Source organism: Alosa alosa, chromosome 1 (assembly GCF_017589495.1).
Source record: "Alosa alosa isolate M-15738 ecotype Scorff River chromosome 1, AALO_Geno_1.1, whole genome shotgun sequence".
NCBI lineage: Eukaryota > Metazoa > Chordata > Actinopteri > Clupeiformes > Clupeidae > Alosa > Alosa alosa.
Window position 1 is genome coordinate 34,555,439 of NC_063189.1, and position 17,696 is coordinate 34,573,134.

Genomic DNA, 17,696 nt, shown 5'->3' on the forward strand with positions numbered 1-17,696 from the left:
CGGTTAAATTTCATCAATGAATTGCTAAATTGCTGTGACTTCAATTGAGTCATACAAATATAATGTGTAGGTTTATTTCATCTGATGGCCAATAATGTCTTCACACGTTTAACCAGTGTGCCTTCATTATGATGCTGGACACAAAACGATAATCGACTAGTGGGCTGAGCTCCCAGGGCGAGCCTGATAGGTTCATGGCTCCCGAGTTGAAAGCACGCTATTGACAATGACACCATATAATGCTTTTCATAAATATCAACATCACCATTCTAATAATAAACATGAAGTGATTTGGAATTATAAGAAGCAGTCTCTTTTTATATAATTATTAGAAGCCACATCTCTGATATCAAATGACACAGATGTTTATTTGCTGTAAATAAATGAAACATAATCACAGAGCCACTAGCTATCAATAAGGAATTAAAACAGGTTCTAATTAATTATTTTGTCTGTTCAGACAAGCAGATCTGACTGGCCTTGTTTTGGTGAGGCAGCATGATTTAGCAACATAGGCAGTAGATGGACGAGTAATGGCTTTGCGTTCCTCTGGTGGGATGTTGTGGCACACAATGTACCCATTCTTACCCAAAGACAAAACGTGGCCCTCTGGCAGCTGGCATGCAGGGCAAGGTTGGACCTCGTGCTTCCTATAGGTGCTGCGGTAGGTTGTGTCACGCTCCAGAGCACACGGGCTCAGCGTTCTCTGGACTGGCTTAAAGCTAGCAATTTTATCTCTCTTTTTTGGTGTGAATTCGGCACGGAAGGTAGTGGTGCCCTCAAAGGCAGACAAAGGTGGACGTGTTGGTATAGGCTTCAGGGACTTGCCCCTCTTTGCTCCCTCCCAGGCCCTGTAATGGTCTTGTGTTGCGGAGCAAGCCTCAAAGGGCTCCCCCTTGCTCCAGGCTTTAATACTGGGGCGTGCTGTTGTTGCAGGATGGCCTGGAGCTCCACTGAAGTCCATGTGGGCGGTGGACATGAGCTCCATGTTGCCCTCTGGTGGGGAGTACTCTGCTGCTTTGAGAACACTGGTGACAGGTCTGACCGGCCACACCTGGAATCTGTCCTGACACTCACTTTTCCCCTCAAAAGGTGTCGACCTGGGCTCCCAAGTGGCCTTGACTTTGCAGGACTGAACTGCTGATGATCTGTCACCCTTGTAATCTTGACGATGGGTAGATATGGCTTGGAACGGGGCACTGCTGGGCTTGTAGGGGATCTTTGGCTTTGGGGGAATCCACTTAACCGGGTGTGGGACGTACATCTGGCAATAGACACTTTTGCCCTCAAATGGAAGAGACTCCATCGGTTTCTGTTCAGGTTTGAAGCTCTTACGTGTGCTGGGCTCAGTCTTGTGGCAGTAGTCAGCTTTGGAAGTTGTGGTCATGTCAAGTCTCCCCTCATTCACTTTCAGGTTGTCAATATTCTTGTAGGACGTCCGTGGTTGAGGTGTCCAGGCACGATATACATCTTCAGGAGAGAGCGAAGGCATACTTGGTATTACGAAGTGAGACACATCAGCTCTGACAACAACATGATGACAACATCCAATACTTCTCTTGATTTTTGACCTTGCTGTAGTAACAGTGTGGTCACACTAAATGAGCTGAATAGAAAATGTTGGCATTTGCTTTTAAAATGTTTCATGTTTTTGCTTTTGAAAACTCCTGTGACATCTACCCTTCTAAAATAACAGCATGAACCTTATTCATTCATATGAACTTTAGTCATTCTATACATTGACAAATAAAACGATTGAACTGAGTGATTGTATTGTATTGTAAACTTACCATTATATACCGAGCGGGTGTCCATTTTTGTGGTGGGTGCATTGTATTCCTCGACTTTGCTGGTGGTGGTTTTGTGGGTAGGGTACATTCTGAAATCATTCATGTAGGTGGTTTTCAGAAGCAAAACTCCTGTTAGAGCGGCATGTGCTTTGATGGGTTTGGGTGGTCTCGGTTTGACTGGATGTGCAACATAGTCTGACCTACAACAACACAGCATATAGAATACTATGAATGTACCCAAGGCAAAACTGCACTGAAAGCTTTGTTGTGAAATGCAGAATGAATGACTACCAAAAATATATTTTGACATTTGAAAATGTTCCATTCACTGTGGAAATAAATGGACTCACTGGAAGGTGGTGGTAGCTGATATTTCTCCCTCCAACACTTCATACTCAGAAGAGATCTTTTTGGAGTTTCGTTTGGCAATGGTGCCATGGTGGTGAAACCTGTCCCTGTACTCAGTGAGATGGCTCACTGCATCTGTGGAGCAGCATGCAGGCAGAACTGTGGGCGGCGTGGGATTGTGGCAATGGTGTTGACTACGGGGAGAGCAGTGTTGAAAAAACACTTCAGCTTATTCAGATACATTTAGCAGTTGGAGCTTGTACTGTATTAGTGAAATGTAAACTGAACTGGATTTGCTGCCTCTGGGGCCTCTCGAGGCTAAAGGTGAAAATTATTCATACATACAGGAGCTGGTCATTAATTAGAATATCAAAAAGTTGATTTATGTCAGTAATTCCATTCAAAAAGTGAAACTTGTATATTATATTCATTCATTACACACAGACTGATATATTTCAAATGTTTATTTATTTTAATGATTATAACTGATAACTAATGAAAATCCCAAATTCAGTATCTCAGAAAATCAGAATATTACTTAAGACCAATACAAAAAAAAAAAGTTTTTTTTAGAAATGTTGGCCAACTGAAAAGTATGAACATGAAAAGTATGAGCATACAGCACTCAATTCTTAGTTGGGGCTCCTTTTGCCTGAATTACTGCAGCAGTGCGGCGTGGCATGAAGTCGATCAGTCTGTGGCACTGCTCAGGTGTTATGAAAGCCCAGGTTGCTCTGATAGTGGCCTTCAGCTCTTCTGCATTGTTGGGTCTGGTGTATCACATCTTCCTCTTCACAATACCCCATAGATCTTCTATGGGGTTAAGGTCAGGTGAGTTTGCTGGCCAATTAAGAACAGGGATACCATGGTCCTTAAACCAGGTACTGAATTTAGGACAGATTTCATTTTCCAACAGGACTTGGCACACTGCACTGTGTGCAGGTGCCAAGTCCTGTTGGAAAATGAAATCTGCATCTCCTTGAAGTTGGTCAGCAGCAGTAAGCATGAAGTGCTCTAAAACTTCCTGGTAGATGGCTGCTCCTCTCTTCCTTCAGACTCTGGGACCTTGATTTCCAAAGGAAATGCAAAATTTACTTTCATCAGAGAACATAACTTTGGACCACTCCGCAGCAGCCCAGTCCTTTTTGTCTTTAGCCCAGGCAAGACGCTTCAGACGCCATCTCTTGTTCAAGAGTGGCTTGACACAAGGAATGCGACAGCTGAAACCCATGTCTTGCATACGTCTGTGCGTGGTGGTTCTTGAAGCACTGACTCCTGCTGCAGTCCACTCTTTGTGAATCTCCCCCATGAATGGGTTTTGTTTCACAATCAAGGGTGCGGTTATCCCTATTGCTTGTACACTTTTTTTTCTACCACATCTTTTCCTTCCCTTCGCCTCTCTATTAATGTGCTTGGACAGAGCTCTGTGAACAGCCAGCCTCTTTAGCAATGACCTTATGTCTTGCCCTCCGTGTGCAAGGTGTCAATGGTCATCTTTTGACCATTTAAAGGTCTTTGCAGGTGTTTTGAGTTAATTAGCTGATTAGAGTGTGGCACCAGGTGTCTTCAATATTGAACCTTTTCACAATATTCAAATTTTCTGAGATACTGAATTTGGGGTTTTCATTAGTTGTCAGTTATAATCATCAAAATGAAAAGAAATAAACAATAAAAATATATCAGTCTGTGTGGAATGAAAGTATGCATTATACAAATTTCACTTTTTGATGTGATCAACTTTTTCATGATATTCTAATTATATGACCAGCACCTGTACATCTAAGCTTATACTCAAATACCATTTAATGGACAAATAAAAACAATTAGAATAGACATAGAATGACAAATAGAAAATACAACTACAACATTTTTAATAAAATAAGAATCAACTAAACATTACCTTGTATACGTAGACTAAACTAATGGACCAATAAAATGGACTATCAGGCCTTTGGAAAGGCTTTTTTTAAAACTACATCCTAAAGAGACCAAGAGAGTAAGCACATCTAACACTGGAGACCATTCTGGAACCAATGGAGTGAGGCTAAATGGGGAATAGTGTAAGTCTACTCACACTTCCTGTCTGTGCACTGCTTATGCATGCAAAGTTGTGTAAATTGTGTTTTTCTTTAGCTATCAAATGTATTATTGAACTAGTCAGGAACATAGGAGCATAAAAGAAAGCGCATTGCCCTTTTATGGCTATATTAAAAAAAAATATGCCAGTTGGAATGCACTAAATGCCATGGAAGGCTACACTTTCCTGAGATGAATCCATGTTGTGGACCGTTTCATTCGATGAGCCTCAGTTAGGCTATGCCTGACTACATCGATTTCATTAACACAACTCCCAAAAAGTCTTACAAAATGTGTACGTAAACAGGCTAATCGGGAATGGCAGGAACAAACGGAAGAATTTAGCCTTATTCACTGACCAAATTAGACTAGGCCTTATACCTAGCCTAGGCTACCTTACCCGCAAGTACAGATCTCACAGATCTGGCACGAGCAGAGGGTCTTCATCGCATCTTCCTTTATCCAAACTCCAGTGTACACAAACAATGAAGTCACTGCATCGTAACAGCTGACGATCGAATTTACCAAACGAAATCTTCAAGAAGGCCTAGGCCTGCCTCTAATGGTCTAGCAGATGTAGTTTTTCGCTGTCCTGTTGCAGCTGTGCACAGCCCGTCGGACGTCATAGAACGCTAACTACAGCTGATTGAAAATTCCCATTGTGACATCTTGACATAGCTTAGGAGGTTACCATTTTGGGTATGTAGCCTAATGTTTTTTGTGACAAAATTAAATACATAAATGACATAAATGACATAAATAAATATTTCATATTTCATTTATTTATTCACAAACACACCCCACTCCAATGTTTTTTTTAATGCAAATTTCTAATGCCATTTCATGTTTAGGCTACATATCTCTAGGCTAGCCTACCTATGTGACAAACAAAACTCCCTGAATCTTTGAACGCAACGTGACAATGCAATCCTCGCCAGGATGGATAGATACTTTATTGATCCCTAGGGGAAATTCAAGGTCATAGTAGCATACAGACAACATACACACACATTCAATAATATAAAATTCATATAATATAAAAAAACACAACTAAGCAATAAGGACTGTAGAAGATAAAGAATATACTAAATATACTAAAATACAAATTATACTAAATAAAACTTAATCTAAATCAATTCTAAAAAACAGTCTCCACATAGTGGATGATTGATTAATCAGGTGCGCTTGCAATGACTGAAGCAGGGACTGAACCTGTGGTCCTCTGTGCATAAGGTAAGGTAAGGTGCTCTTTGTGAATGAGTGTCCTGGTGATGGTACAAATTATTAAGTCAAACAGTGCAACAGTGCAAGAATAAAGTCTATATATCTATATATAAATACTATATTAAGAAAGGTATAAGTGTGGTCACAGTTCGGCTGTGGCATGGAGGGAGGGGTTGTGCATATGTGCTAATAAAGCACGCAAACAGTGAGGCAGAAGACAATGGTAAAGTGGCTAGTGGAAAGACAGTTCAAGACATGGAGGTGGTGAAGAGGCAGACAGACGTCTGCGTAGAAGTCTATTTCTCCTCTTCCTTTAAGTGATGAATTGTTTTGGTCAAAAATTAAAACGAACATTTAATGAAAATGCATTTTATGTCGCTTTTGCCTCTTTATTCAAATGGCAATGCACTCTGGTAGGCCTACCAGTCACATGCATAGATCATAGGTCCTCTACTGATCAAGTAGTAGCCTAGCCCCTGTATTACTCTCGCGAGAGTTTTACTCTCTATGTGAGACTACGAGGAGGATATCCGGCCTCTTTTCGGTGGCGGACGTCAGCCAATTCAGTCCCCAAAATGAAGGTGAGGACTCGAAAATTGTGAATTAACAACTTTGTCAGATTTCTATGTCATATAATACCTTCGTGTAGCTTTAGGATAAACGTAGGTCACTTTGATTTAAGAGGATTTGTTGCCGTTTGCCATTTGAAATCCTTAAGATGAGTATAGATTGTATTGTGAGCTCTTCGCTGTAGTAGCAGAGCTGGAAACATGGCGGCCTTCTGGAGTAAAAATGTGCAGCTCAGCATAGTGGGCCTAACTGTGTTGAGTAGTTTCATATACAAATGTGTTTGTTGGGAGAAAAGGCTATTTTATTTTCTCGGAATATGAGCTGTTGTATGACTCTAAGGTGTAAACACTGCCTTGGCAGCTAAGTCGGAAAGTTAGCTAGCTACATAGCACAAACGGCTTCTGGTAACGTTAGCATTAACGTTAGTTGTGTCTAACCAGCTAGCTTTGCAGTTAGTTTTCTGTCTACTGTCAAACTCCTAACCTTTTACTGTCAGGTAAACAAAATATTGAGTGGCGAGCCAAGTGTGTTTGCCGAAACAGCATCACACATGAACGTGTCGTGTGCTCTGAAGGATGTTGAACGCTGGAGCTAGCCCGCTGGCAGGATTTGACTGCATTGCGTTGGACACGTTTAAGAGTAACATTTAGATATGAGCCTTTGTCTTAGTTTGGGGAAGGTTTTGCCAACATTCTGTTGCGTCACGTTTTAATTTATGAAGCTTTCTTTAGCATACTTTCATCTATTAATTAGATGTTTGCACTTGGAAGTAGAATTGCAGCCTCCATGTTCCCTGAGAATGTTATGGCGCTTGTTCCTAACCTGTTCACTCTTTTCTCTAGCTGAATATTTCGTTCCCGGCCACAGGCTGTCAGAAGCTCATCGAGGTTGATGATGAGCGCAAGCTTCGCACCTTCTATGAGAAGCGTATGGCCACCGAGGTGGCTGCTGACCCCTTGGGCGATGAGTGGAAGGTAAGAGAAAGACTGGTAGGGCCATCAATTGCTTGGTTACTTCTGTAGCTTCTGCTCACTAGTCTGAGTAAATCCGAACAACTATGCAGCACAAAACACAGATGGGCTGGTTTGTGGGTGTCTTTTTGGTATTTGAGCCTTTCAGTACCCCATCCACAGTGAATATTTATATAAAGAAAAATCTCTTGTACCCTCCACATCTCTGCAGGGCTATGTTGTGCGCATCAGCGGTGGTAACGACAAGCAGGGATTTCCCATGAAGCAGGGTGTGCTGACCACAGGCCGTGTGCGTCTGCTGCTCAGCAAGGGACACTCCTGCTACCGCCCACGGCGTACTGGCGAGCGCAAACGCAAGTCTGTGCGCGGCTGCATCGTTGATGCCAACCTCAGTGTGCTGAATCTGGTCATCGTCAGGAAAGGTATGGTGGCAGTGGCAGCAGAAGCTTCACTTTTATCTTGCTCTTGTTGCTGAACAATGGGTCAGTGTGGGACTGATTGTGTTATTTTAGTGGCTGTGAACAGGGCTATTTTTTCAATGATCTGTCTGTGGTCATATACTGACTGTTGTTAACAGGAAGCTTGAAATGAGGAAAATGGACTATATGGCTCTGAACTATACTGGAAACTCAAATAACTAATAAATAACAAATAACTAGCAACTTTGCACCCCAGTAGACCCTTCCTGACTGTTCTGTAGTCTCTAAGGGGGGACATGTGGTGCCACATAAACTGTGGAGCTTCAACGGATAACGATCTCAGCCTGACTTTGTGGCTGGGTCGTACTGAATTGCTCTCCCATTCCTATTTTTATCTTTTAGCAAAATCTTTGATTAAGCCCACCTGCAGTTACTGAGGTTGTGAATTGACCTACAGATTATTCCAATTTTCCGTTAGTGCTCACAATCACATCAACAGGTGTAAGTATCTCCTCTGGGTGCCCTGGAAATGGCACAATTGACCGTTCTCTCTCTCGCTCTCTCTCTCTCAGGTGAGAATGAGATCCCTGGACTGACCGACAGCACTGTGCCCCGTCGTCTTGGACCCAAAAGGGCCAGCAAGATCCGCAAGCTCTTCAACCTGTCCAAGGAGGATGATGTCAGGCAGTATGTGGTCAGAAGACCCCTGACTAAGGAGGGTAAGGGTTGCGTGCTTTAGCCTCAATTCCAGTGCCGCGTTCATTAATATCCCTACACCTGCAAACTAAACCAGAAAGCAGTTGAGTCCCTGCTCACCTTACCTCAGCATTACACATAATGGCTACAAAATAGGTTTTGTTCATTCTTTCTGTAGTTGGATGGTTGTGGTGGCCCCATGACTGCAGTACTGTCTGTTTTAGGCGCGTTGACTTTAAATATAAAGAGATCACAATCTTACTGAGCTATGGCCTTCTGGGCTGCCTGAAATTATTTGACCCCCTCTTTACAACATGTACTTACTGTACCACACGTGTTGAGAAGCAATTTCACATCCTGTGACTTGTCTGGACCATTAAGCATGAAACATAATTGAAATGCACTACTTGAAGCTGAGGCTGATACCACCCCAGCAAAGATGCCACCTCACACCTACAGTCAGCATGAGCTTGTTGGTATTTGATATGAGGGTTTTGATGCATTAGTGGACACAACTGATCTACAGTTTGTGTGTTCAGTGGGACTGATCTTTAAAGACCATTAATGTGTCAAAATGTCTGTCAGTTTGTCCCAGATGTGCACTTTCCTTTACAAGCAACAGTGATTTGTTCACCTGCCTAACATTTGGATGCGTGTTCATAAATCTTTTGCTAGTGGTCAATAAATAATGTACAATATGTACATTGCTAACAAGTGCCTACCTTGTAGCTAGTTAGGTTGGTAACATGCTGATGTTGAATAGTTACTGCAGATAGCAGATGCCTTCCGAATCACCAAGTTTTTTTTTTCTTCTTTTCTTCATAACAATGAGGCTGTCAGATTGTACTGTGGTCCTCTGACTTTTACCCATTCTGACTGAAAATGGGTGGCGAGTTAGAATTTAGCACACACAGTGCACTGCTATGCTCACAGCATCTACACAATCGCTGCAGTTAACCAATCATAAAACTCATTAATGGGAACAAGGAGTGGGACAGAGGAAGTGGTCTTTTTAAATCTGACCAAGCTTGCTTACTCTTGCTTGCTTGGTCCGGCACCCCAGTCTGACTCCCCAGTACCCTCAAAGAGCTGTAGTGTGGTACTAAAGAAACTGGAGTTGCTAACCGGATACAACAGGCTTGTTGTAACAGTCACGCTCTAACAGCAATCCAACTGGGAATACAAGTCTGCAGGAATCAGTCTTGGAAATCCATGTAGCAATTATGGTATTTATTATTATTTACTAAGAATCTGTTTTTTTTTTTGTTTGTTTGTTTTTTTTTTTAAAATAACACATACATACAGGGTTCCCATGGTAATTGAAAACCTGGAAAAGTTATTAGAATTGTAAAATCCCATTTTCCAGGCCTGGAGAAATCATGGAATTCAGTAAATTCATTGAAAATTGTCATTAAATAGGAGATACTGTAGGCTATGTTATGTCACAGACTGTGTTTGCTACCTTCCTACTAGATGTAGAATGGTGGGGATCGGTTCCAGGCCATTTTGTCAGGGCGTCAGTCCCAGAAAGTGTTGACGTGTTCAAGTCAGACTATTGAGTTGTCAGAATAACGGTGTCGGAACAGTGAGCAGCCCCCACTGAGGTGACTGCCTCATCTAGGTTCACAGGTTGTTGAAGAAGGGCTCATCATCTAGCTAGCTAGTCGGAACTCAGTGATTCTATGCTTTTGTGAGAAGGCACTCTAAAGCAGGAATTTCCCCAGACACACCGTAACAAAATATGATGGCTAAATATGATTGCTAGGCAGATGGGTCAGGCCCTTAGTCGTGGATGTGCCCGAGGTTTCTTCCTATGTGTATCTCCAATTCTAGGGAGTTTCTCCTCGCCCCTGTTACCCATGGGACTTTTCTTTTCTCTGATTGTCTAACACTCTGTAAAGCGCCATGAGACATGTGTAATGTTTTGGCGCTCTATAAGTAAAATTAAATAGAAATTTAATGCATAACTTACCCAAAACCACTGCCTCCACCCGCTGAAGGGAAGGCTAATAAGCAGGAAATCGGGGGCACATTTAGCCAATCTTGTTGTCACATTTCATAATCAGCCCTTGTGATGTAAAGTAAGCAAGTATGTACTTATATGCAGTCATGAATGTCATTCAAGGTCCATGGAAAGGTTTTGCAAATTTGACAGTGAAAAGGAGTGGGTGCTCTGTACATAACAAATAACTAGCAACTCCGCACCCCAGTAGACCCTTCCTGACTGCTCTGTAGTCTCTAAGGGGGGACATGTGGTGCCACATAAACTGTGGAGCTTCAACGGATAACGATCTCAGCCTGACTTTGTGGCTGGGTCGTACTGAATTGCTCTCCCATTCCTATTTGCATCTGTTAGCAAAATCTTTGAATATCTGTAGTCAGTCAGTGAATTACTGGATAAAGCCATGTTTCCTTCTGTTAACATGAATTTTGCCCCTTTTAGAAGGGCAGATTTTGTAAATGTCAGGCCGCTTGGACACCAAGCAGAGTGTTTGAGGCATTTGTGTAACAAATCAGTGCCTGCTGCTTGGCTTAAGCCTCTTGACTTGCATTTCAAAGAGGACTTCTGCTGGTGTTTGAAATGTAACAGGTGACTTATTTGCATATCCTTTCAGTCCCCTTTTTGCTGTGTTTGGAATCATTTGTGTCAACCTCTCTTGGTCTACCTCAGGTAAGAAGCCCAGGACCAAGGCTCCCAAGATCCAGCGCCTGGTGACCCCCCGTGTGTTGCAGCACAAGCGCCGCCGCATTGCCCTCAAGAGACAGCGCACCCTGAAAAACAAGGAGGAGGCTGCCGAGTATGCCAAGCTGTTGGCTAAGAGGATGAAGGTATGATTGTTAGGGTTTTTGTAACCAAAGGTTCTAATTGACCTGTTTAACAAAGTTGAGCAGTGATGCGTTATAACTGGAAACTTGGGTAAATGGCTAAACAAGATTACGGTGTGATTACCTCCATTTCTTGGCACACATTCTGTTGTTTAGTACTTATGTGTGTAATGTACGGAGGGAGAGCAGTGCCAGTGCTATGTCTTCGGTGCCAGCATGTTCATTGTCTGCTGGTTCTATCCTCAATCACTGGGACACCCCTACACAGTTCTTGCCAGCCACTCTGCTGAAGCAGTACAAGAATCTGGTTAAGTGTTAGGACGTTTGGAACTGGTGTATTCATGTGAAGTTATTGCTTCACTGTCAGTCCTAACAACCATAATTTCTCTCTGCAAAGAAAGTTAAGGTGAGATTGTGCATTAGCAAAGAGCGGTTGTAGCTGTAGTTGTAGGCCAGTGTCAGTCTTTCAAGAAGTCAGTGAGTCTAGCTAGTTGTCAAGCTTGCAGACTGCAAGCATTACTTGAATTGGATTTGCTGCCTTTTCCATAGTTGGCAGGAAGTAGACTGGAGGCCGTTTACTGTAGAAACCTGGGCTATGGAGATTGGGAGAACATTAAAATTATTTTAGTAAATGCCAGCATATGTCCTGCAGGTATAGACCTTTTTTTTGTTTTTAATTATACCAAAGGTCATGCTGCACTGCATGTATATTAAATTGTATCAGACTGCCGGTTCAGTCATTGTGGACATGTGGGAATTTGATCATGCTGATTTTGTGTATGTGTCTGTGTCTACAGGAGGCCAAAGAGAAGCGTCAGGAACAGATTGCCAAGAGACGCCGCCTCTCTTCCCTGCGTGCCTCCACATCCAAGTCAGAGACCAGCCAGAAGTGAAGCACCCACATGTAAATCTGAAAATAAAACGTTTTGGTGAAAAAAAGAGAGATCTTTGTTTCTTTTGCACTTTAAAGTGAGACATTTGCACACGTATTCCTCTCCTGATTGGTATTATAGCTTATACTTGGATTGAATCAAGTGAATCTAAGCCATGGCATGCACATACCTTGGAATTTGGAAATATCTAATGTGATTGAGAGCAGACATAGAGCTGCCTGCAACAACAGCGGCGCTCTGGGAGCAGTGAGGGGTTGGGTGCCTTGCTCAAGGGCACTTCAGCCGTGGCCTACTGGTCGGGGTTCGAAACGGCAACCCTCCGGTTCCAAGTCCGACGCGCTAACCAGTAGGCCACGTAGCTGTCACCTTTCAAAGCACTCGGCAGGTTTGTTTTTGATAAGGGTGCTTTGTTTCTACGTGGCATTTTAGTTTTGATGGTTTCATGCTCTCGTGCCAGCAATTCACTGCACACCACACACTGCTTTCTGTCCCATTTTGTCTGATCTGAAAGGTCTGATATTAGACCTGATAAGGTAGCATTTTAAATATGCAAGGTTGTTTTGTGTGTTGCGACCCACCAATTTAGAAACACTGCCCAGAATTACAAAATATGTGGTGGCATTGCATTCCCTGTTTGTGTCTTTTATATGGCTATGTTAAAGTAAAAGTTGTGTAGAAATCAAATGTTTGAAAAGAGCTTCCTGGACTCAAAAGCAGTATGTTTGAGTTGTTCTTTGCATGGGGAAACTGATTATCTAAAACATGACTCCCAAGGCGGTCTGTTTCAAAATGGTTAAGCCTTTATTTGTATGGCTTGGTCATTTTAACCTTAAAACTCTTCATGTGTTTCAGTAGGGAGTCAAACTGGGAAGGAAAGGTCGTTTGAAATAACAGTCCACCAATCAGAACCCTGACCTTGGGAAAACATGGTGCCTGAAACAACCAGCAGATGGCAATACAGCCCATGTTCATCAAAGGATGTCCGTATAGGGCTCATAAAAAAAAAACTTGCAATGTAAAGAACAGACAAATGCTCAAATCTAAAGCTGATGATAAATGGGGCAATGTTTCAAGCTATGGTGCTGGACAGTGTTCCTCATTTTTGTGGTGTGGTTCTTGCATGTTCCCATTGACATTGGGCAACGATTTATTTTCTGGAGAACTTGGTTGCCTAGCAACATTGCTCAAAAAGTTGCCTTGTGTATCATCACCTCCTGAGGCGTCCTCATGTAGGTCATTTATAAACCCAAAAAGCTTTTTGTTGGTTGAATTCTTCACTGTCTATCGCCCTTTATTATGGAAAGTGAAATATGGTAAATAAACAGACCTGTAATGTGGATGGGTTGGGGGGAGCTTTTTATGCCAATTGGACACCAGGAAGTGAGCGAGAGAGATGGAGTGGGACAGGGAAATTACACAGGGCGGACTGGAATATGGTACGAGTGCTGTAGTTGTGCCACAGTGCCCCCATGATCTAGATAGTCTCTTGCCACAGGGTAGTTGATGTTGCCTCATAAGACCAGTTGAACTCCCTGATGAAGGCTTGATGCTGGAACATCAGAATCTTTAGGTTAAAATGTTCAAGGCATGAAACTTCACCTTGTGATTACATCAAGTCAATACTTTTACAATACAAAATGTTACATACAAATAGATAAATGATCCATTATCAACTGAAATATGCATTGCATACAGTTATGTGCAGAATAATAGCAGTGTGTTTTAAAAAAATGTAATAAAGCTCAAAATCCTTAGCTGTTAATTCCATAATATCAATGCATTGGGAACACTGCACATTCAATTTCAAATCAAAACATGATCAAACTGGTGCATGCACATACTTAGAAGTCAGCATTGATATGCCTCAAGGTGTTGTGTTTTGTAGTGTGATAATTGGCATCTCTAAACAGGAGAACCTGTTTCTGTTTAGCCATCAAACAGGTTCAAACAAAAAGCAGATTTCTCAACAATCAGTAATACATGCTAAACGTGTTGTGTATGTACAGTTTTTGTTACCTGTAACTTTAAGGTCTGTCTTACAAATGACATTTCGCCTACTTATGTGTTCAGATGTGATGCGTCTGTGTGTGTTACATGTGTGTTATATGTGGTTCTGTGCCCACGTTAATCACCCGATAACCGATGCCGATACCAATATTTGTTTAATTCTTTGCTTACATTTTTTTGTTAATCATACCCTTTAGATAAAGAAACGAAAATATTCATTAAAAAAAATAACGTAACCATTCTCAACTTAGTCTGTGTCAGCATGCCTAGTCCACACATAACGCAACATTTAGCTGATGTAGACTTAACAGATATACTGCAGATATACTCCACAGCGTCTGACATCGCCGATATCAAGTTAACAAGGCCGATATCAGTCAACAAGGCCGATATCGGCCGATACCAACAGTGGGAATGATGTTCCCCTTGGGATATTAAAGAGTCGAGCTCCAGTGTGAGACTCACTATTGTTACGTTATCTGATTAGATCAGCAGTAACATTCATATTCCCACCTACTTTTGCCAGTGCTTTTCTCAACAAAAAAAACCCCATATAGGCCTATATATATTGGGTTTGATCACCTGCAGAACTAGCCATCAAAAGCATGTGCAAAGAGGAGTAGGCCTAAGACTGTATTATGGCGTGAATCTGTATGCAGTCAAGCAGACCTGTGACCTTTGGATGGGAAAACAGCCTTCCGATTTTTTGTTTTCTCTCTGTGTAATATTTCTGAAATGCTTTATGAAGAAAGTCACTTCATTGTTTGTTTATACTCATAATCACAGGCTATTGTGATATTGCAAAGTAGCCTAGTATTCCCAGAGTAGGCCTACCTTTGAGTAACATGACATAACCATGGACGGATTATGAACTTTCGGGCCCCTGGGCCAAGATGCATTAAGGGCCCCCCACTAATTATCGCATATGTGGGAGGGGGGGTTTGGGGGTCCTCCCCCAGAAATGTTTTAATTTGTTTGATGTGATTTCCTGTATTCTGGTGCATTTTGGGGATGGCCAATACTTTAATTCAATCAGATTCATAGCCTACATCCTGATTTGTTGATATTGAGGCAATGATTCCATGCAAAGGCTTGGGCCCAAGGGCCTGGGCCCGGTAGGCCCGTGCAGTAATCCATCCTTGGACATAACCTTTGAGTGATGTTAGCTTTCTGGCTAGCTAGCCTATGAACATTTGCAACGTCGCCCGTTTGTTGTTGTCAAGTTCAACGCTTTCAGTTCCGAAGTATGGAGTTCCTTCCCAGCAGGGACCTTCCCACTTCCCAGCCACATTAACGCACTATCAATAGCACACTCTGGCTCCATATGAGAGGTTTTGGTTACACTTGTTACATAAGAGTGACACTGTCATACACATTATACACGTTTATGACATGCTTCTGTCATTAAGTGTCATTCGGTTTTCGTCATGACAATAGGGTTAGAATTAGGGTTAGGGTTCATGTGTCATGACAGTGTCATGTCACTCTTATGTAGATATCTTCAAATAAAGTGTTACTGCTGTTTTTAATAGACTAATAGCCTACGTTTCTGCCTTAGGCCTTCATCAGATTACTTTGAAATGTAATCCATTACTGAATACAGACTACACACCAATTTTTGTAATCAGTAAAGTAATCCTTTAGGATTAGGCTAGGCTACTTCAAAATAAAAAAAAACTCACAAAATCAGCATTCCATTTCTTTTTCACTTTAAAGCAACACAATTTAACGTTAATATTTAGCGTCAAGCTCATTTTGATGCTACACTGACTTAAAATACGGAATAAATTATTTACGATGCACTGTTTAATTTCCCTATTTTGTTTGGTGGACATAACATAACATTCCAGTCTGAAATGGCCAAGAAAGTAATCTGTTCAGGGGCCGTATTCACAAAGCCTTTTATCTTACCACTAGGAGTACTCCTAAATCGCACTAAAAGATTTTAGCTAGGAGTTTTCTCTTAAAAGTTATTCACAAAGCCTTTCAGACCTACTCTTAAGGAAAAATGACACCTCCTAAACTAAGAGTGAGTCTTCGTTGACGTCATTGGATGACGTCATTACTCATGCACGATCTTGACTGAAGTGACCACCTTGATTGGCTGATGATTGTAACGCGGGAATGATTCCAAACACCTCCCTTACGATGATGAGTGACAGGTAACAGGTCTGAGAATGCGTGCGCTACACAAGTAGTGCGAAGGACAGAAGATGATGAATAACTGAATAAAAAGGCCTAGCCTAAATTAACAGAGTAAGGAACCGTTCGTTATTTATAAACGGGGTCACCGAAGGGATTTTGAGTGCTTCAATCAAAAGTTGCATGACCCTCCCCTGCCTGCAAGAACATTTTGAACGACCCTCCAGCAGTCTTTTTTTTTTTTTTTTAAAAAAAGACATGATCCTCCCTAGTCTGAGCGAATTAGCCTAGAAAAGGGTCAAAGGTGGAAGTAAATACAGAAAAAGCATATTTGGTATCATCTGAATCATAATTTTCTGTAGATTAAGAATTTGTGGTGCCTACAGCGCAGATTTGTACCAAAAAGGTCTTTGAATGGAGCATGGCACAATGATTTTTGGGCCAAAAATGCATGTTAGTACATCTTGATATTAGCTGATATCTCTTAAGCCAATTGAAAGATATTCATCAAACTTGGTCTACTTACCCACTATAAGTTGTCAAAGAACTGGCAAGACAATTTAGGTCTTGAGGTCAAAGGTCAAGGTTACAAGGGGTCACACAAATAAAAGCAGACTGTTGGATCTTCATTAACTCTAGTACATTTATTGTCTATACAAGTTAGATGAACTTAGGGACTCAGGGCCATGGGGTCAAAGGTTAAGGTCAGTTTCATCCCCTGACATACAAGGTTATAGACGGAGACATGTTGCACAACATAGACTTGGTTGTTTTTGACATGGGGAGTCCCTATCTACAGCACAAAGAGTTTAATACCCCTCCTTTGTATATAAGAATCAAGAATCTGATTGCAATTACTAGGCAAATGTGCTTAGCAGTTACATACAGTAACAGTGAAATACTTCCACTAGCATAGTTATGACCTGACCAATATCTCTTTCAATATTGCCCTTGCAGTCCTTTCCACAGTACAAGCAGTGCTACTTCCAGCTGTAAATTATAGCTTTCTGTGCTGTTGTGACTTTCCATAAGTTAGTATGACTGTTAACTGTGGCCCTTGCTATTTTTCCCTTCATGGACAAGGTGTTGTCCACTTTCTCTTGGCAATTTCTGTAACCCTGAAGACTAGCATTGTCTTCCAGTTTTGATGTTAGTAATGTGGCATGTCCGTTGTTATCTGTTCAGTTGAAGTGACGGGTGGGCAAAAAATAATATCTAAATATTTTGGAAGATTTTGACGGTAGATATCAATAATATAATTAAATACGAATTTGTCAATCTCTTAAAAAATGGGATTTAATTGTATGAGTTACAAGCCACCTTATAATTTCTTACAAAGCACATTAAGGGACACAAAGTATTAGGATAGCAGTTCATTTTCTAAATTTTGTTTCTGAAAGATGAGACTGTTGTAAGAAGCAATATTTTCCCCTGGGATGAACATCAGTATTTAGTTGTGCTCAGGACTGTCTTGATTCATTATTTTCCATTTCACTGCAATGGATGATGAGACAGCACTTGAAGAGGAACCTGGCATATGCGCAGATCTTTGCGTTATCTGCCAATGTGGAGGTGAACTGTCATCTTGTAGCACTGTCTTGCAAAAGCTGATTTACTATAGCATTTCTATAGGCAACAACACATTTTTAAAGGGGTGGTTCAGGATTTTGGACATAGGACCTCATTTCCAAGTTAGCATGTGTGATATTTATCAGTGGAGACCGTTTTCAACGC

General features: G+C 41.6%; 2 protein-coding genes and 1 non-coding gene across 3 annotated transcripts; 2 read left to right on the forward strand and 1 right to left on the reverse strand.

The window, feature by feature from the left end:
- Positions 1 to 349: 349 nt before the first annotated feature.
- LOC125303912 (stabilizer of axonemal microtubules 2-like) lies at positions 350 to 4,819 on the reverse strand. The gene is made up of 4 exons (XM_048257877.1): positions 4,615 to 4,819; positions 2,141 to 2,332; positions 1,791 to 1,990; positions 350 to 1,470 (listed from the first exon to the last, which is right to left on the reverse strand). The coding sequence occupies exons 1-4, from the start codon at positions 4,659 to 4,661 to the stop codon at positions 440 to 442; spliced, it is 1,470 nt and encodes a 489-aa protein (XP_048113834.1). The 5' UTR covers positions 4,662 to 4,819; the 3' UTR covers positions 350 to 439.
- Positions 4,820 to 5,918: 1,099 nt separating this feature from the next.
- On the forward strand, positions 5,919 to 11,859 carry rps6 (ribosomal protein S6). Its single transcript, XM_048257891.1, has 6 exons — positions 5,919 to 6,019; positions 6,851 to 6,982; positions 7,191 to 7,401; positions 7,971 to 8,117; positions 10,766 to 10,923; positions 11,718 to 11,859. Exons 1-6 carry the CDS (start codon positions 6,014 to 6,016, stop codon positions 11,811 to 11,813), a joined length of 750 nt encoding a protein of 249 aa, XP_048113848.1. The 5' UTR covers positions 5,919 to 6,013; the 3' UTR covers positions 11,814 to 11,859.
- Positions 11,044 to 11,180, forward strand: LOC125308758. Its single transcript, XR_007195962.1, has one exon. It is a non-coding gene; the product is annotated as a small nucleolar RNA SNORA57 (small nucleolar RNA).
- Positions 11,860 to 17,696: the final 5,837 nt, after the last annotated feature.